The sequence below is a fragment of the Naegleria lovaniensis genome (assembly GCF_003324165.1).
Source record: "Naegleria lovaniensis strain ATCC 30569 chromosome Unknown tig001, whole genome shotgun sequence".
In the NCBI taxonomy this organism is placed as follows: domain Eukaryota; phylum Heterolobosea; class Eutetramitea; order Acrasida; family Naegleriidae; genus Naegleria; species Naegleria lovaniensis.
Window position 1 is genome coordinate 228,033 of NW_025407823.1, and position 18,646 is coordinate 246,678.

General features: G+C 38.0%; 11 protein-coding genes across 11 annotated transcripts; 9 read left to right on the plus strand and 2 right to left on the minus strand.

Annotated features, from left to right (window-relative positions):
* Window positions 1-42: 42 nt before the first annotated feature.
* Window positions 43-711, plus strand: C9374_003641 (uncharacterized protein; the record flags this gene model as incomplete). The annotated part of the gene is made up of 2 exons (XM_044693192.1): window positions 43-360; window positions 409-711. 2 exons carry the CDS (start codon window positions 43-45, stop codon window positions 709-711), a joined length of 621 nt encoding a protein of 206 aa, XP_044555771.1.
* Window positions 712-767: 56 nt separating this feature from the next.
* C9374_003642 (uncharacterized protein) lies at window positions 768-2,315 on the plus strand (the record flags this gene model as incomplete). The annotated part of the gene is made up of 7 exons (XM_044693193.1): window positions 768-1,290; window positions 1,356-1,388; window positions 1,445-1,564; window positions 1,633-1,732; window positions 1,808-1,930; window positions 1,983-2,092; window positions 2,152-2,315. 7 exons carry the CDS (start codon window positions 768-770, stop codon window positions 2,313-2,315), a joined length of 1,173 nt encoding a protein of 390 aa, XP_044555772.1.
* A 160-nt stretch (window positions 2,316-2,475) lies between these two features.
* On the plus strand, window positions 2,476-2,901 carry C9374_003643 (uncharacterized protein; the record flags this gene model as incomplete). Its single annotated transcript, XM_044693194.1, has 1 exon — window positions 2,476-2,901. The coding sequence occupies one exon, from the start codon at window positions 2,476-2,478 to the stop codon at window positions 2,899-2,901; it is 426 nt and encodes a 141-aa protein (XP_044555773.1).
* Window positions 2,902-3,306: 405 nt separating this feature from the next.
* C9374_003644 (uncharacterized protein) lies at window positions 3,307-3,753 on the plus strand (the record flags this gene model as incomplete). Its single annotated transcript, XM_044693195.1, has 1 exon — window positions 3,307-3,753. The coding sequence occupies one exon, from the start codon at window positions 3,307-3,309 to the stop codon at window positions 3,751-3,753; it is 447 nt and encodes a 148-aa protein (XP_044555774.1).
* A 422-nt stretch (window positions 3,754-4,175) lies between these two features.
* C9374_003645 (uncharacterized protein) lies at window positions 4,176-4,897 on the plus strand (the record flags this gene model as incomplete). Its single annotated transcript, XM_044693196.1, has 2 exons — window positions 4,176-4,477; window positions 4,621-4,897. The coding sequence occupies 2 exons, from the start codon at window positions 4,176-4,178 to the stop codon at window positions 4,895-4,897; spliced, it is 579 nt and encodes a 192-aa protein (XP_044555775.1).
* A 253-nt stretch (window positions 4,898-5,150) lies between these two features.
* On the plus strand, window positions 5,151-5,504 carry C9374_003646 (uncharacterized protein; the record flags this gene model as incomplete). The annotated part of the gene is made up of 1 exon (XM_044693197.1): window positions 5,151-5,504. One exon carries the CDS (start codon window positions 5,151-5,153, stop codon window positions 5,502-5,504), a length of 354 nt encoding a protein of 117 aa, XP_044555776.1.
* Window positions 5,505-5,713: 209 nt separating this feature from the next.
* Window positions 5,714-9,128, plus strand: C9374_003647 (uncharacterized protein; the record flags this gene model as incomplete). Its single annotated transcript, XM_044693198.1, has 4 exons — window positions 5,714-5,908; window positions 5,981-6,861; window positions 6,930-8,056; window positions 8,134-9,128. The coding sequence occupies 4 exons, from the start codon at window positions 5,714-5,716 to the stop codon at window positions 9,126-9,128; spliced, it is 3,198 nt and encodes a 1,065-aa protein (XP_044555777.1).
* A 5-nt stretch (window positions 9,129-9,133) lies between these two features.
* Window positions 9,134-9,576, minus strand: C9374_003648 (uncharacterized protein; the record flags this gene model as incomplete). The annotated part of the gene is made up of 2 exons (XM_044693199.1): window positions 9,134-9,263; window positions 9,362-9,576. The coding sequence occupies 2 exons, from the start codon at window positions 9,574-9,576 to the stop codon at window positions 9,134-9,136; spliced, it is 345 nt and encodes a 114-aa protein (XP_044555778.1).
* Window positions 9,577-9,712: 136 nt separating this feature from the next.
* C9374_003649 (uncharacterized protein) lies at window positions 9,713-11,164 on the minus strand (the record flags this gene model as incomplete). Its single annotated transcript, XM_044693200.1, has 1 exon — window positions 9,713-11,164. One exon carries the CDS (start codon window positions 11,162-11,164, stop codon window positions 9,713-9,715), a length of 1,452 nt encoding a protein of 483 aa, XP_044555779.1.
* Window positions 11,165-11,811: 647 nt separating this feature from the next.
* Window positions 11,812-13,894, plus strand: C9374_003650 (uncharacterized protein; the record flags this gene model as incomplete). Its single annotated transcript, XM_044693202.1, has 6 exons — window positions 11,812-12,694; window positions 12,771-12,949; window positions 13,022-13,067; window positions 13,127-13,420; window positions 13,487-13,521; window positions 13,610-13,894. 6 exons carry the CDS (start codon window positions 11,812-11,814, stop codon window positions 13,892-13,894), a joined length of 1,722 nt encoding a protein of 573 aa, XP_044555780.1.
* A 345-nt stretch (window positions 13,895-14,239) lies between these two features.
* Window positions 14,240-18,544, plus strand: C9374_003651 (uncharacterized protein; the record flags this gene model as incomplete). Its single annotated transcript, XM_044693203.1, has 1 exon — window positions 14,240-18,544. The coding sequence occupies one exon, from the start codon at window positions 14,240-14,242 to the stop codon at window positions 18,542-18,544; it is 4,305 nt and encodes a 1,434-aa protein (XP_044555781.1).
* Window positions 18,545-18,646: the final 102 nt, after the last annotated feature.

Consider the following 18,646-nt stretch of genomic DNA (forward strand, 5'->3'; position numbering starts at 1 on the left):
GAGAACTTTTTTGATCGCAATAATTTAAAAAAAAGCTCCAGAATGGATATTCTTGACCCCTTATCACCATTCGACGAATACGTTCCTGCTGGCAACACAACAACGCCACCATCATCATCATCAAACACCCAACCACAAGGTGATCAAACTCCGATCACACCCCAAACACCTTCTGTAAACTTTACAGAGCTCATCGGTCTTCAAGACACTCATTCCGAGATTGAAAACCCCGAAGCTGCCCAACAAAAGTTAGCTTCTCTCTACAATCAAGAAGAATTCTCTGATATTGTTTTCACGATTGGAAGAAAAAGGTTTTACGCCATAAAAGCTTTGGTGGTTGGATGGAGTCCCGTGTTCAAGGTGAGTTGTTGTTTTTATTATTTTGTGATCTACTGAAGGGGATACTAGTCCATGCTCTGTGGCGACTTTATGGAAGCTGGTCTCAAAGAAGTTCCTCTTGACGACGTTGATCCTGTGGCGTTTGAAATGTTTTTGCGTGTGATTTATTCGGGCAAGTCAGGTTTATATCCAGTCCACAATTTCGTTGATCTGTATGCTTTTGCAAATAGATTTGAAATTCCAGAGATTGAAAAATTGTGTTTAGAGAAGCATTGCATGAATCAAGTTTATCTGAGCATGTTTTTTCGCTTATTGATGCTTGTGAGAGGTATTGCGATTTGGACGAAATTGAACAAATTAGAAGAAATGTAGTTGCCAAAATATGTGGTGAATTTGATGACGTTGTACAAAGACCAGATTTCGTCAACATGACACCAGAGTATCTTCTTCGTTTTTTGAAATCTGATCTGATTGTTATTCCAGAAGACATTCTTTTCAATGCTCTTATGAAATGGGTCGACCACAACAGGGATGAACGTAGCAAGTACATTGAGGAGTTTTTAAGCTTAATTCGCTTCCCATTAATGGACCCTCGCACACTCACTGAAATGGAATATCACCCATTGTTGGTAGACAAACAGAAAACACTCCAACCAACAATTTTTGAGGCTATGAAATTTCAACTGCATGCTGAATCAATTCCTGAAGAAAGAAGGAAACATTTCTCCTTTTTGGAAAGAGAGCTGCCATACGAAGAAGAAGCAACACCCAAATTTTACAAGAAAGTGTTCACACTCACCTCTCTTGGATGTACAGGATCAACCATACCTACAACGTTCGAAGGACACTATCCTAAGGAGCTTTGTAAAGTGTTAACATTGAAGAATGGTTTTCAGAATTGGAAGGTTCATTCGTCAGGCAAATATAAGATTGTAGCTGTTGGTGCAAGTGGTATGTTTGATTTGTTGTTACTTTGTATTTCAATAATGATTTTGTTATGACATGCTACTTCTAAGGTGGAGAAAACTCGTACAGTACCACAACCAAAGGTAAGTCCTATCGTAGTAACACATGATGAAATGAGAATTAAATTCAACTTTAACAGGCGGTAAAGGAGCCATGGTTTCAGGAGTGTTTAAATTAAAGAAGGGTCAGAATATTAGCATTATCGTTGGCCAAAAGGGTGAAGATGCTAAAGGTGGTACAGGAGGAGGTGCAGCAGGAGGTGAGTTTCATTTTCTTTGGGTGTTCATATTGTGACAATATTAACCATTGATTTGTTTGTAATTTAAGGTGGCGGAGGTACATTTGTTGTAGATGCTGACCTTCAACAACCACTAATTATTGCTGCAGGTGGTAATGGGGCAAACTGGTATAGTTTCACTGTTAATGGGTAAGTGAAAATTCTGGAACATCATCCGTATGGATTTGCATACCATCACTTGTTTTTGTTCATGATGATTGACAGACCTGACGGCCAACTTCCAAATCCAACGGTTACTGAAGGTCTCAAAAATACGCCATCAACTGCAAACAGAGGTGGTGGAGGTGGTAGCTTCTTTGTCAATGGATCTGATGGATCCTCTTGCACGTAAGTACATGTTGGACTATTTGTTCACAACAATCCATACTGAATAATTCAGAGGAGGAAAATCATACTTTGAGGGATTATTGGCTGGCAAAACAACTGGCGGTTCATATGGTGGTGATGGTGGCTTCGGTGGTGGAGCAGGTGCTGAGCATGAAGGTGGAGGTAGGTTCGTTAACCGAATTTTAAAATCTTAACCATGATTGTAATGTTCTTCATTTAAGGTGGAGGAGGTTATATAGGAGGAAAATCTCTACATTCTAATGAATATGGAGTTGCAAGACCCGACTATGGGGCCTATTCATTCAATTCTGGTGACAAACAAGAAGGACAAGCAGGTTACAACACAGGCAATGGATCTGTGACCATCAGTAGAGTCTTCTATTAATTGTGTGACCATGTGAAAATATTCGACCACAACAACATGCATGTAATAAAGTACGAACCGACAAGCATCTTTGAATTCACACCGATGAATGAACTTGGTATGAGTTTTGTGGATCCGTCCATCACCTGCCACACTCGCACTACCAGTAATCACAAAAAAAATGTCATGTGATGCGTTGAAACAATTCATCAAAGACTTCAAACGCCCAAGCCTCTCTGTCGCTGTTGGGATCTGTTCTACCGTTGTTGGTTTCTTTACATTACTCGCTGGACTCATTCTCGGAGCACTCACCATTTGGACAGACACTTCCAGCTCTAAATCCTTCAACGCCAATGATTCCAAATTCTGGTGGGAATTGTTGGTCGGCTTGACCACTGCAGGAGCAATTCTCATGGGCTTTGGACTATGTGCTGTATGTGGTGGTTGCTTGGGATGTTATTTTGGATGGGTTCATCAATTTAGAATGTGCTGTGGTGAAGAGTGTTGTTTGTGTATTGGAGATGGATGTGCATGTTTACCTGAGAAAGTACTAGAAAGCTCATGTTGTGCGTATTTGAATAAGTTTAGAGATGGACCAATTGTCTGAGGATGCACTTTCTGAATTTCAATGTATTAATGATTGTTTGTCAAAAAAACTTTTGGTGTTCATGCACACCAATCAGATCACGAATTTGGATATCATCGAACCAAGACCACACATCAACAACGTAGAATGATTCTTCGATTGTTGTCTATTTTCGAGAAATGTTCATTCACAATTTCCATTCTCTGACCACGGCAAAATGCATTAAACGTTCCAACGAGTTCAAAACCTCCAATGTCAATCGCCACACTTGTTCGTCCCAACGGTTTAGTCGAAGCTTGCTGTACTGCAAATGTGGAATCTCGGATCGCTCCCCAATTTCCTCGTCGTTCTACTACCCTCCAAATTTGTTTAAAAAAATCATCAGCGTTGCCTCTTGTACTAAGCCCAATACTATCTGCACAAAAAATGTCTGGCACTCGAGAACAATGTCTTGCATTTCTCAAAAACTTTAAGCGTCCCAGTATAACAGTCCTCGTGGGTAGTATTGCGTCTGTCATTGGATTTTTAGCCTTACTTGCTGGTATAATTTTGGGAGCTATTACCATTTGGGCTGAAGTTAAATATTATTCCTTCTTCTCAGCTGATGTGTATCAGGGTGTATTAGGACTCATGATTGGAGGCGGAGTGGTCATGACTTTCGGTCTATGTGCAGTCTGTGGTGGATGTTTTGGATGTTATTTCGGATGGATTCAATTAGGTCGGGAATGCTGCTGTGGAGAATCATGTTGTTTGTGTGTCGGAGATGGATGTGAGTGTTTAGCTGAGAGAGTCTTGGAAACTTCATGCTGTGAATTGTTGTATGAATGGGGAAAGGGAGCACCGAGGGAGCAGAATCGACATCCCAATATCTAGTAGCTGCTTGGGTGGTGGTTGTTTGTAATATGACATTTCGTCCTTAACTGAAAAGAGTTGAGGTAATTTTTGTAAAAAACAAGTTTAATCATTAAATAATCTTTTGACCATCTAGAAGTCGTGTTTCGAAGATGAACAATTCCTTTCACCATGTTCATCTTCGAAACACGACTCAACAAAGGTTGCACCTTGCTGTTCGATTTCAAAGTCCACAAGATTTTCTTAAAAAAACAGGCTTAAAAAAATTGAACCATCATCCCAACTCACGTGTATACATTCCGAGATATACGTGGAGGTACTTCTTGATTCTCATCAGCCACTCCTTATTTTTACTTCTCTCCTTGCGTAGATAAAAGCAGTTAACTGTTGTTGGTCGTCATCATCATTATCAAATAATATATTTTGGTACTCAAAGATTGAAAATGGAGAATGATAAATTTGTTTGTTTAGTTGAACCCTCCAAACTCGAGTATAGTATAATATCTTCATCATCAGCAAATAGTAATGAAATGTCGGGACAATTACTCTTGAATTCGGTTACTTCTTCTGCTTCCGATATGGGAGCATACGAAGGATTTTCTTCAGAGTCGGTTATGTCTCTCACCCTCACCTTGTTTAATCCATATAGTTATAGTATTAATTTTGTGATTTCTTGCAATAATCCTGGACACTATTCATTGAAAACAAGCAAGGGTACAATAGAATCAAAGTGCGAAACGAAAATGTAAGAATGATTTATTCGTTGTTTTTATCAACACTAATCATGTACCATATGCATCAAAAATTGATGCTTTACGATACAAATTCATCATGAATTTTGGAAAAAATCAAACCATCATTTATTGAATGTGACACTGATGGCAACAGCAAGTTGAGGATTAAACCGGATTTCCTCAATGAGCTTGTAAAGAAGGTGAGAGATATAAATGTGGAGGAGGTAGAACAATATGAAGATATCTTTCAAGTGAAATATATAAGAAGCTTAGATAAGAAAGAGGCAATGAGAGCAATTAAATCAACCATCAAGGTTGTATTCAAACCATTGGTGATAACTACATCACCTCCATCTCCTCCCTCAAATCAACAAGTTACTGAGTCACAACCTGCAAGTGCCACAACCAAAAGAATCCCGTCATTGAAATAACAGAGTCTTCTGAAATAACAGAGAATCCAAAAAGTAATTTTACCAAACCTGTAATTGTAGAAAATCACTTTGAAACGTCATTACTGAATGCAGTGAACACCAAACAAGTTAATCATTTCCAACCTTCGTCAAAAAGTCAAGACAGTACAACCCACAACCTGAGCAATCTTCATCCCAACCAGCCATTTCCATATCAGTTCCATCCATCAGCCAATCTCCAGAAAATAAGCTACAACTAACAGTCGAAGAAAATATGGAATCAGGTAGCTCAATTGCTGAATCAGAAGATTTTCTCCAATTAGGAAAAAACAAAAAAAAGCATTCACCAGACATGTATTTAGAAATACCTTCAAAAGACAGAGAAGGTAAAATGCCAAAATCCATTCTCAAAAAGAAGCCCACAGAAGCAACAAGAGAAAAATCTAATGATGCTGATAGTTTTTCAGAACGAGTATTACAACTCTTCCCTGTGATTGGCGGTCTGATAATTTTAGTGGTGTTTGCCAAGTTTAATAGGGTGGATCATGACACGGTTGTGAACATGGTCGCTTCTTATCTTGTTGGACTTGGAGCCATGTACATTCAAATGAGATTTAATGAACAGTAGAGTCGTGTTGTGACGTTGTGTGTGAAAATCTTTTCGATTGATACTATCTTCCATTTCAAGAGTTGGGAATTCTCAACCGGTTGAAATGAAAACACGTGTTGCCATGAATCTGATTGGTTCTTAGATGTTCTCTCATTACGATCAAATAGATTTTCAAAGAACGTCCTTTAAATTCTGAAACAAAAAATAACCTTTTAGATCTGAAGAGAATGCAACGCCCCAAACAACCATCCTTTTCTTTCTCTGGTATTGAGTTTGGAAATTTTGAAGATGAAGCATGCAAACAATTCCGAAAAGAAAAAACCACGTTTATGAATAGCGGGTTAACAGGCCGAGTTTACATCAAAGATTGGTCGGATTTGGAATGTTTCATAGATACCAAGTCGGGATACAAATTTTGGATGGTAAGTGTGCGTTTATTTTGTAAAATACAATGAACTCAATTGATTGTTTTTACATGACATGAAAAAACACAGGACATTAAACGGAAAAATGTAAAGAAAATTGTGTATAGTCAACTTGGATCTTTCATAATCATTGCAATGAAAACTGTACCTTATGTAACCAGACAGAAAACAGTCAGTGTGTATGAAATACAGAGAGAGCCAAAAACACGTATTGCTGCTCCTGAAGCATCTGACAACAATGACACCTCAAATGCAAATTGGTTAGCACAGTTGGAGTTCACCCGATCGATTTTATTCAACCACGTCTCACCCTCTGATTGGAGAGATGTCGAGAAAGTGCTTCACAAAGATCATACTTTGATTGAAGTTAACACAGAGATGAGTTACATTGAGAGACCAGTATTTGAGATTGAATTTCCTGAGCTTTTGTTTAACACACTCTACCTATTGCTATGCCTAAATACCAAAGTTCCAGGTCTATTACTATGTCACGAAAGGAATGACCAAATTAACAACACCATTGTCCGTTTTGTGAATCAGGATTATGCATTTGAATGGATTGATCAAGCCTTGAGAGATCTCTTGGATGACAGCCATTTCTATCCAGTAGACTTTCCACAATTATTTGAAAGGGCCATTGAGAAACGACAACATTCTATGGACGAATCCTTTATAGATAAGGAAAAAAACTTATTCCAAATTCGAAAGATCATCATCACACCAACAGGTATGAGATTTTACGACAAGACCGTGGAAGGAGGAAATCGAGTGTTGAGAAAATATTCTCCCTTGCAATTGGATCGTTTTGTACGAGTCAATTTTTGTGATGAGGATTTAAAAAAGCTCAGTGCAGAAAAGTTTACCAATTTGCATCCACGAATTTTAGCCATCATGTCGAAAGGAATCCAAGTGGCGAATCGAAATTTTCAAGCACTTGCGTATTCCAACAGGTATGTGCAAGTAATGTATGGATCAATCATTCAACACTCTGAATCAATTTTCTGAAATGATGACACAGTCAACTTCGTGCACACAGTTGCTGGTTTCTTAGTCCCACCAATGAATTAACTGTGAACTCCATTCTTGGAAGTCTTGGAGATTTTTCATCGATCCGAGTAGTGGCCAAATACGCTTCAAGAATTGGTTTATGCTTTTCTCATACGTATGAAGGTATCACAAAATGCTACGATGTGGAAGAGGGAGTGATAAGAGGCAAGTGGGACTTTACGGATGGTGCTGGCAAAATTTCACAATCGTTTGCTACAGATCTCGCTAACACCAATGGCTTGAGTTATGGAGGAAAACCTTACATTCCATCAGCGTTTCAGTTTAGAATGGGAGGGGCTAAAGGAGTTGTGGTTGTGGATCCCTACTTGCCCTACTATACCGATAAGGATCTCGTTTTAACGAAAAGTCAAATCAAGTTTGATGTTAAGGAAGTTTCAGATTTTGAGATGATTACCTACTCGAAGAGATTTCGAGTGGCCACTTTGAACCGACAAGTGATTGCACTGTTATCAACGAATGGCGTTAAAGATCAAGTGTTTCTCGAAATGCTCGCTCGTGAATTGTCAGATGTGAGTGACGCAGTTAAGGACAAGACGAAAATCAAGAGATTATTAAGAAAAATTAGAGATCATCCCATTGGCGTCAATGTTTCTCGAATACTCAAGTTGAACACGTTGGATGAAATGACACGACAAGTTATGCCAAAAGACAAATTTTCTAATTTTCAATACTTTTTCCAAATAGACCCGTTCTTTTGTACCATCATCAAATCCATGCTAAAGATGAAACTCAATGATCTTAAACAAGCAAGAATTCCTGTAGAGAAGGGAACCTTGCTGATTGGAGTTCCAGATTTTACAGGAGTTCTTGAAGAAGATGAAGTGTTTATTCAACTTTCAGCACTTGAACATACAGATCTAGTAGAAGAAGGTACCTATCCTCATGGCGGTATTGTCTCTGGAACTGTGTGTGTCACGAGAAATCCCTGCTTGCATCCAGGTGACATTCGCAAGTTGAAAGCTGTTTCAGATCCAAACAAAATTCAGATATTATCACATTTGAAGGATGTCATTGTGTTTAGTCAAAAAGGACAACGACCACAAGCCAGTAAAATGTCAGGAGGAGACTATGATGGAGGTAAGTTATCGATCACGTGTGAACAAAGTGAATGGAAACCATTTTTTGATTATTATCAACTCAAACTCTAATCAAAGATTTATTTATGGTATTATGGGATCCACGCCTATTACAATTTGAGGAACATCCTCCCATGGATCATGAAACATTGGAACCGAAAACAAAACAAGGAGGATGTTCCTTTAACGACATTGGAGAGTTTTTAACAGAGTATATTGTGAATGATAATTTGGGAATTGTTGCCTTTCTTCATTTGGAGCATTACGATCAAGAGCGTTTGGGAGCTAAGAGTAAGGTTTGTCTTGAATTAGCAGAACATCATAGCCATCAAGTCGATTATGCCAAAACAGGCACGAGAAAGGCACTTCACCCCTATTTAATGTCGAGTAAGAGACCTCACTACATGCCAAAAGCTTTTGCCAAAGAAACGTATCGTTCAGAGAAGGTTCTTGGGAAAATGTATGATGCAGTGTTAAAAGAGGAAAAGCAAGTGAAAAAACTTGAGAAATTGCCAAACTGTACAAAAGATGAGAATGCCTCACCAGAGTCGATACTAAGTCCCTATTTTAAGATTCTCGATCAGATTTTCATCCAATACAAGCCACTGAAGCAATTGCTTAATTTCCAAAAAGAGGCTGTGACGAATCTTATGGATGATGATATTGTCATGTGTTATGAACAAGTACTGGTACTCTATGAAAAGTATAAGAAAGATCTTAAAAAACTTCTTCAGGCCTATGACATGGAATCAGAAGCAGTATTTCTTTCAGGATTCTTTGATACCAAGCATTTGGAAAACAAGTGTGGAAAACGAGACTACAAGCTCAAGATGGAAATCAACATGTTCGCCGATAAATTTACCAAGGCCTATCACCAAAGCAGTGAAGAATTGATTAGAAAGCACACCTCTTGTCAACTCTCTCAACAAGACATTGCAACCATGTTTTACATTGCAGTTCGGAATGATAACAAAACACACATGAAAATCAAGAGATTATTTGGCTACTCATTCTATTATCTTGTTATTGACAAGATGGTAGGATTTAAAGATGATCAAAACCAACATCAATAACACAATTAATCTTTTAATCCTCTTCTAAATGTCAATACTTCAAACATCATTTTCCAATCACCCATAAAGCTCCATAATGGATAGGTGAATGTAGCTGGTTTGTTTTTCTCAAAAACAAAGTGACCAATCCAAGCACTTTGATTTGTCCACACAAAAGATCAATTATTTTCCGATCATGATGTCGTAACGATAACATGTCAAAACAAAACGATCAATATTTCAAAATCACTTACAATCCATAACCAATGAGCAAAGCAGTGGGCATGAGCCAGAACTTTTTCATGGAAATGCAATATCCTAACACACATGCTCCGGAGAATGTTCCGATCACATGCAACAATCTACAAACAGGATTTTGGTGTTGCGAAATGTAGAATGGATAGAACTCACTGAATGACTTGTATCGGTAGGTACTGGTGGCAGTGCTAGCAGCAGTTGTTGTGGCCATTTTTTGTGTGAACATTTGATTTGCGATTATCCTTTTTTGAATGGCAGAGGAGTGCGAACGGAAACAATGCAGATCTCTCTATTCAACAACAATGAAGTTATTGTCCAATTAAACCAATCAAGAATGCAAATGATTCTTATAATCCACTATTGTTTGTGGCAGTGGGGTTTATTGGACCATCAGAACTCTGCAGAATCTGTTGTCCATCATTGGTTGTTGTTTGTGGAGTGATGGTCGAGTTGCTGTTTTGGAGTACAAACTCTTGTGTAGCAAACGTGTCAAGATTGATGAGATTTTGTAAGGCCAATTCGGATGCTCTTTTACTTGCATCTTGACCTAATTGTTTCTTAATATTCACAAGTGCTTCTAATTTCTTGTTAAATTCAATCATGTGTTGTGAGGGTTGAGTGGAGGTTACAGTGACGGTATAGGTTGGCAGCACTTGCTGTTGTGCTGCTTCTTCACTTGTCTTTTGTGTTTGCTTTTTAGGACGTCTTGTTTTTTTCTTGGAAGGAGATGTTGCAGCGTGAGTGGTTGCATCAGCTCCTGCATGATTGGAAGCTTCAGCAGTGGTTGCTGCTGTTGAAGAAGTTGCTTCTAATGCAGACGAGCTCACATTATCAGCTTCATTCTCCACATCAGATTTACGTTTTCTTTTGGATGGTTTTGGTTTTGTTGGCTGTAAGGTTTCTGTTTGATTTTCATTGGTTGGCTTTCTAGCAAAAACGTTGAAAGGAGGAGCAATTAAAGAAAAGAGAGGAGTCTCTAAATTTGCAGGATTAAAGTAGTGAATAATAAATCCAAAATGACCTTTTTCATGATGATAACTGACATCTGTGAATTGTACTTTCATTTGTCCTTTCACAACATCTTCAGATGATGTGTCTTTTGTTTTCTTTCCATTGGTACCAGCTAATTTAGTGAGAGCTGTTTCCATTGTTCCCATTAAGCATAGTTTGCTAGAATTTTTAGAATTCTTTAACTCTTCTCTGGTAGTTGGATTAATGACATGAATTTTGGAAACAATAAGCGGATATTTTTCTACGAGACTCTTTCCTGAAATTTCATGCATGATAACATATTTGTGTGAACTGTACAATTTTTCTGGAACATAATTTCTAGCTTCTTCTCCTCGAATTTTCATTGTCACTCTCACGACAACATCATTAAGAGGTTCTGCATTTTGAGGTGTTTCAAATATCCAATACCTTCCTTGTTGATTATCAGGAACTTCCTCCATAGGACAAGCAGTTCTCTGATTTGGAAGTAGAACACGATGATGAGAAAGAGAATCTTGGTTTTCATTGGACGAAGCAGCATCTTCTTCTGGAGAAGACTCATCGTCTTGTTCTTGGCTCTTTTTCTTTTTTGCTTTAGAAGTTCGACGAGTTGATGACGAGGATGCTGATGAAGTGGCTCGTTTTCTTCTTGCTGACTCGGTCGTGGAAGTACTGTTTGAAGATGCTTCCGGAGTAGTTGCTGATGAATGTGTTAAGCTGTGTGCGTCATGGAAAACGCCACCAGAATCAAGAATAGCCGACCCTTCATCTAACATGATGGAAGTAGAATTATGATCTTCGGTAGACATTGGTTGTTAAAGATTATTGTGAAGAGAACTTTGAATAATTTAAATTAACGTGATGGTCTACAAAAAATCGTATGCTCTTCTTTTGTGATATCCGCAAAGGTTACACAATTCCGAAAATAAATAATCAATAGCTTTTTCAATATGATGATGGATCCAACTCAAAGTATTTACAATGAAAAGATCACCCAACCGCCTAGTTTCCTAGCTTCTGATGATTCCGATCTCAAAAAATATTGTTAGGATTGAATTAGAACCTGTTCTTTTTCTGATAAAATTCGTTTCGTGTAACCCTGAATATTGTTGTTTGTGTGTTGATATTTTTTTTGAATTGAAATGCGGAGTCAAAAATAGAAACAACACATTTTGAGAGGCGCAACAAGCAACATTAATAACAAGTAATAATATTAATAAAATATGCCACAGATCTTTCATAACCCCTTCGAGAATGATACCAAGTAATTTCATGCTTAAAATGATTTCTACTTTTTAAACCATTTATTCAACCATCGCTCTTTGCGGTCATTCACTGCGACGCATAATGAATTTTCAATCTCTTTTTATCCACAATTACAATGCATGCCTCAATATCGAATTCATCGTGTTGCCAATAATTGTAACGGTTTATGCTTCTTCTTCATCATAAAAAAATGCATCTCTCTAGAAAAGGCTATGCCTCATCCTGCTCCGTGTGGATTATCATCATGATGATGGCAGTATTTATGAGTGTCGTTTTTTCCGAGAAGGTTTCATCACAAACGACAAATACATTCAAGATTTGGCCACTTCCAGAGCAATATTCCACTGGATCAATTATTGGAATTATTCCTAATTGGAAGAGTTTTAATATTGTGTTTCAGGAAAATCCACTGAGCCAAGGTGATTATGACATTATTTCTGATGCCTTGACTAGATATGGGTCAATGATTTTCTTCTCTGAGAATGTAGATTCTTCATCGAATTGTCCTGACTCTTTCAACCATACGACTGTTTTTTGTGTAACACAGGCTGTGTTAACTGTCAATTATCCAAGCAAGGATATGATCCCAGAGCCTTATCTTGGAATGGATGAGAGCTATATAATTAACATTAATCCCTCTCAAGGATATGCCCAATTAACAGCAAATACAGTGTGGGGCGCTTTGCGTGCTTTGGAATCCTTTTCACAATTAATTACACCAGTCGATAACTTGAATGGAATTAGCTTTGGCAAGAAATACTATACCTTTGGAGAGTTGTTGCCAATTGTTGTGAAGGACTCACCACGTTTTAAATGGAGAGGCTTTCTAGTGGATACTGCACGTCACTATTATTCGGTAAAGAAACTCTTGCAAATTATTGACTCTCTTGCCTACATTAAGATGAATGTATTCCATTGGCATATTGTTGATGCTCAAAGCTTCCCTTTGGTTGTGAATGGCTATCCAGATTTAAGTGGAAAGGGAGCATACCAAAAACAAGCGATCTATAGTGGAGAAGATATTCTTGCCATCATTGAATATGGTCGAAGAAGAGGTGTTAGAGTTGTTCCAGGTAGGTATTCAGTGCGCTGCGTTTGTGTGACATATTTCATCGTGATGTTTGTTTGACATCTCCAATTGGATATCAGAAATTGACGTACCAGGTCATGCTGGTAGTTGGGGATTTGGCTATCCAGAAATTACAGCCAACTGTCCAAGCTATGCACACAATATCAATAATATCCCTCTCAACATAGCAAATCCAAAGACTTACGACGTGTTAGCTGCAGTTGTCAAACAGCTCACCCTCAGTGGATTTACAGATAAGGTAAGTTAACAACATGACCGAAGTTGTGTGAATGACTTTATTGGCTATTGTTCGTGGCAACTTAATTTTCAGTATTATCATTTTGGAGGTGATGAACTAGTGATGGGTTGTTGGCTTGGTATGTTGTTATCATATTGATATGGGAGTGAATGCTAAAACTTCTCACAAATCAAACAGAGGATCCTGCAATTAGAAACTTTATGAAGCAAAAAGGATTTACTCAACCAGTTCAATTACTCTTCTACTTTGAGGACATGTTAAGGAACATTTATTTACCATTGAATAAGACAATGATTTGTTGGGAAGAACTTGCCCTCGAGTACGGTTATTCAGTTCCCAAAGACACGATCGTGCATGTTTGGAAAGAACGTAAAACCCTACTAGATGTTGTGAAAATGGGTTATCAAACCTTGTTGAGCGGAGGGTGGTATCTTGACCAACAAATTCCAAACCGTAATCAAACATTTTATGGTACGTAATTTTGACGATACACATATTTGTATTGGTTCAAACATATTACCTCAATTTTTTCAACAGAATGGGTGGATACTTGGATTAATTTCTATCTCAATGTATGTGTTTTTTTCAAAGCATTAATGATTATTTAACATTGCATATTATGCACCTTTATGCGTATTCTTCTTATTTCACAATTCATAGGATCCAACTGAGGGGTTCGGTATGCCAGAATCTCAAAAGAAGCTTGTACTTGGAGGTGAGGGAGCTATGTGGAGTGAGCAAGTGGACGATGCTAATTTTGACTCACGTGTCTTTCCTCGTACTCTTGCAATTGCTGAAAGATTATGGAGTCCAAGCTCTGTAACCGATGTCACCAGTGCAAGAGTTAGAATGGAGTATGCTCGCTGTAATGTATTGGTTCGAAGAGGTGTTGCTTGCGGTCCAGTCATGCCAGGTTATTGCCAAGCAACCTATGACAATTTTTAACCTCAAAACGTTAGATATTTTGAAATGACAGTAAATTATTTAAATTGTCTAAGGGAAAATTCTGTATTTTTCACCGTGATCACTACGTGCATCATTCAGGCTTTTACTGTGCTGTTGAAATGCAGTTAGTCTTCATGTTGCAAGCAATGTTCATCATTCTTTTGATAGTGTATCTCTCGTCGATGGTTGGCTGTTGCACTGATGAACCGACAGAAAACCACGATCCTAAACAAATAAAGTCTGATAGTTTCAAAGCCAAAATCCAAGCAACTAACTTTCGAATGGAATTCGTTGTCACGCAGTGCTTGATTGGCATACACAACACCTTATTTTTAGATAATAAAAATGTCAAACCAGAGAGCGGTTGGAAGAGGAAACACTCCGTTGACCACGACTGCTTCTGCATATTACAGCAATACTGCAACATCATCATCATTTACTGGGAACATGATTATGAACAACTCAAATACAGAACAACCACAGTCCGATCGGCACACACCAAGTAGTCATCATTTTCATAACAATAGTAATAACAATAATTTCCTTTATCAAAATGTTGCTTCTGCTCCTCCAGCTACTCTCATGCAAACATCTTCCAACTCCTCTTCATTTTCTTCGCTTCCAAGTAATAATAATTTGTATCCTTCTGTACCTTCATCCTCTGTAAATAGTAGCAACTCATCTTCCTCATTGTATCCCACTCTTCCAAAACCGCAACCTGCTTCATCACTGTATTCGAGAATACCAACCGATCAGCCAATAATTAACCAGCAATTATATAACATTCCTTCGCAAAAACAGTCAAAGTATCCTTCATCTCTACCGATCGGGAATTCTTCTAGTAATAGCAATAATAGCAATTTTAATAATAGCTATAATGGTAATAGCTCGAACCATCAGACCATTCAAAAGAAAAAGAAGAAGCACCAACAACAGGAATCCTCAGCAAAAATTATCTACGACTCGTCTGCGCAACTGATTTCTGGAATATCAAATTATGTGAAGAGTATTCCATGGAGTAATTTGGCCAAGCAATTTAACGAAAATATTTTGCAGCCCTATGTTTCTTCGATTGGAAATGGAATTGCTTCGATTTCGAATGGCGACATGAGCGCTACCCCATCTGCCAATGGTCTTTTAACCCCTTACTTTTCTAATTTAGGCGAACTTATTTCTTGTGAGCTCATGTTCTTACCAGTAGTTTTTGAACAGAAAGGATCCACAACCTCAACAACAGATGAACGATTATTCATGGTATTGGCATTTTCGAATGGATTTCAAATTTTTGATATTCACGAGCCAAATAATGTGAGAGAAATAATTACAAAAACGTGTGATGATTGGGTAACCACCATTTCGTATCAAGTTGATGAAAACGCCAATGCTGGTACTGAGCCTGAAAAAATAGAACATGTACAGATGGAACCAATACCGTTGACTGCGCCGTTACACAACACATCAGAAGATAGTAACAGCTCAGATCATGAGGAAAATGACAACATTCAATCAACTGTGGAAAAATCTGTTGCCTCAAATGACGAACATATCAACCATGAAACTTCTTCATTTGATTTCGACTACGTAAAAACTGAAAATCATTCCAAAAATGTAAATAAGAAACAATCTTTCGATATGGATGAATGGTACGAACAACTTGCAAATAGATATGAAAACGAAGATAATAATCTACTGGAAAGCAAAAATCTTCCGCAGACAGAATCTTCAAATTTATACAATGGAGCATCATTTGTGCCAACTGCATTACCTCCTAAAGAGTTAATTCTTGAGGAAGATCATCATAATTTGCCAATTCCTATGCCTCATCCTGTCAGTGAGCCTGTGATTACATATACTCCTGTTCAACTTCCACCATCAAGAGGTCCTGTTAAAATGGTAATGCTACTTACCAAGCCCTCTGACAAGGCAATCAAGAGATCGGAAAAAAGAGCCAAGCTGTCCAACAACAATGCATCGTGGCTAAACTACTATCCAATGGTGTCACTAGTTGTGGAGTCAGAACCAGATACTGTGCATTTTTACTCACTCAAGTATCATTGCTTCTTAGATGATCACATCTCAATAACGTGCAGAAATGAGAATGTAGAACTACCACCAACTATATTCCAAATCTTACCCTCTGAAGAGGCCTTTATTATAACAGACTCATCAGGACAAATATATTTCTATGATCCGTGTACATTTGAACTTGTTTCGCAAGCCATTTGCTTTCCATCAATCACTTGCCTGCAGCCTGCAAGTAAAAGGCAAACAACAGCAGAGAGCGAATCAAAGAAAAAGAAGTCTCAACAAAACAACAAAACCTATGAACGCTTGTATGGTGGAGTGATTGCAGCCCGCAAGAGATTTGTTGCGTTTGCTAGTAATACAGAAGTGCTGAACCCGGTCTTGGATTTCACAACTAAGGTAAATTCGACCTTTACCGAAAAATCATGGGAAGTAGCAAAGAAAGCAGCAACAGGAATTTACAAACTTGGAGATTATGGATTTAAAAAGGCATCCAAGTATTGGTTCGAAGGCAACAATGGAAAGAAAAATCATAACTCTGATAGCTCTGATACTGACAGCAATGATAGTTCATCAAAAGATAGTACGGATGAAGATGAAGAAAATGAGGAAGAAGTTTCACTCAGCACTCTTTGGAGCGGAGATTTGCCTCCAGAATTGGCTGGATATGAGAAAACTGTTGGAACTGTTGAAGTTCGAGATCTTAAAACAAATAAGGTTTTACTTCACTTTAGAGCTCACAATGAGCCAATAGCTGCTATGGCATTTGATAGAACGGGTACTCTTCTTTGCACAGCTCCATTGTCAGGAAAGTATTTAAATGTTTTCCAAATATTGCCGGACAGTGGTGGAGACATGTTAGCTGGAGAGAGAAATATCAAACTTCTTTACAGGCTTTATCGTGGATTTACAACAGCTCATATACAAGATATACATTTCAGCGTGAACAGCAAATGGGTAGCTGCATGCTCAGCAAGAGGAACGATTCACATTTATGCTATTAATCCTACAGGCGGGATTGTCGACCCAAGATTTCATTTCAATGGAGAGCAACACATTCAATCAAACGGTCCTAGTGAAGGCATTGTTTTGAACGTTGTTGCAAGAATTCATGATCCAACCTCTGGTGCAAGGAAAAACTTATTGGGAAAAAGCTTTATTCATACACGATCGGTTTTTCAAATTTATACTCTTTCAGAATTCAAAACATTCAATAGACTGAACGGCAATGATGAAAATTTAGAAAGCTACTGGGATCATCAGAATATCAATAACGAGAATATTTTAGTTACGTTAAACAGTGGAATTTTGAGTTACTATGTGTTGAAGCCGCAGTTAAAGAAAAAAGAAAAGGCTACTGACAACCTCAGCAAAACTACTATCGGCACTGCCTCCTCTGGAGTTTCTGTGGTGTCACATGTGGACAGAGCTCCGATATCAGCAGAAGATTTTGAACTTAATCTTTCAGTGGAGTTATTAGCACGGTTTGACATTTTTCTTCCTGAGGTGGATTCAAATGATTTGCAAGACTCACCAACCTCTGTGCCAAATGTCGTACGAAATCAATTTGACTTCAATAGGATTCAACAAAGCATTTCTTGGACGTCCCTGTATGGAACAGTATTGGACAAAATTGAACCAACTCCTGTTTCTAGGTTTGTTGATGAGAAACAAGACACCCTCTCTAAATGGATATCTAATGTGGAGCTCGAAACATATGCTCAACCACTAAATCCTTTGTGGGCAACTGGACATTTTAAATTTCGAACCATCAAGCCAAACGCAACTTCTACAATTGACAATAAGGAAAACGCGGCTTTTGATATAACTGAGAACGGATATAATCAAATTAATGATATAAGCAAGAGCTTAATGATCAAAGTCTCTGATCCAATTCCAATTCATAAGTTCGACAGTGAAAATGAGAATAACATTCCAAAGCAAGAGATTATTGATTCGAAAACAATCCTGAAGGCCATTTCCACACCCATGTCTGCTCCTATTGAATCGACACAAGTTAATGTAATGCAAGCACCTAACACGTTGGTTTTGAAGAAAAACAATTCCCCAAAGGTTTCACCAAGAAAATCACCAAATATTTCGAATTTAGAGGAAAGACATTCTTCTATTGCAAACGACATTGATAGTGAAGACGAAGTTGAAGAAGTTTCTTCACATGAAGAGGAGACAGTTGAAAGTCCTCCTCAAAATTTTCCAACATCTAGCATATTTGGATTGAGTAATGTTCCAGCACAAACTCGAGCAACACAGCCACTCCGTAGCAATAAGGATTTGCGAGAAGACAATTTATTATACTTCTCTCATATGGATAACTACTTTGACAATGCAAAAAACAAAACACCTCCAACCCTTCTTCCAAGCTCGGCTAATAGCTCTTCGGGAAATGAAAACCAACCAATGACGGAGAACTTTAGTCTTTCGTCATCTATTCATCAAGATTATTTCAACGATGAAGATGAACCCAAACGAAAGAGCTCTGAACTTGAGCTTCGAAAGCAATTTCTTCACAATATTAATCTGAGGGAATCCATTAATGTCAACCATCTTCAAGATTCTGACGACGAGGAAGAAGAAGAAGTGGATGATTATTTTCGTCAAATGTAATTAAATGCTCATAATATTTGACATAAACTTTCGTCCGCAGAAAATTCCAGCTGGATCGTGTTGTGGGTATAGTGTTGGTGCATTACACACAAGACAACATCT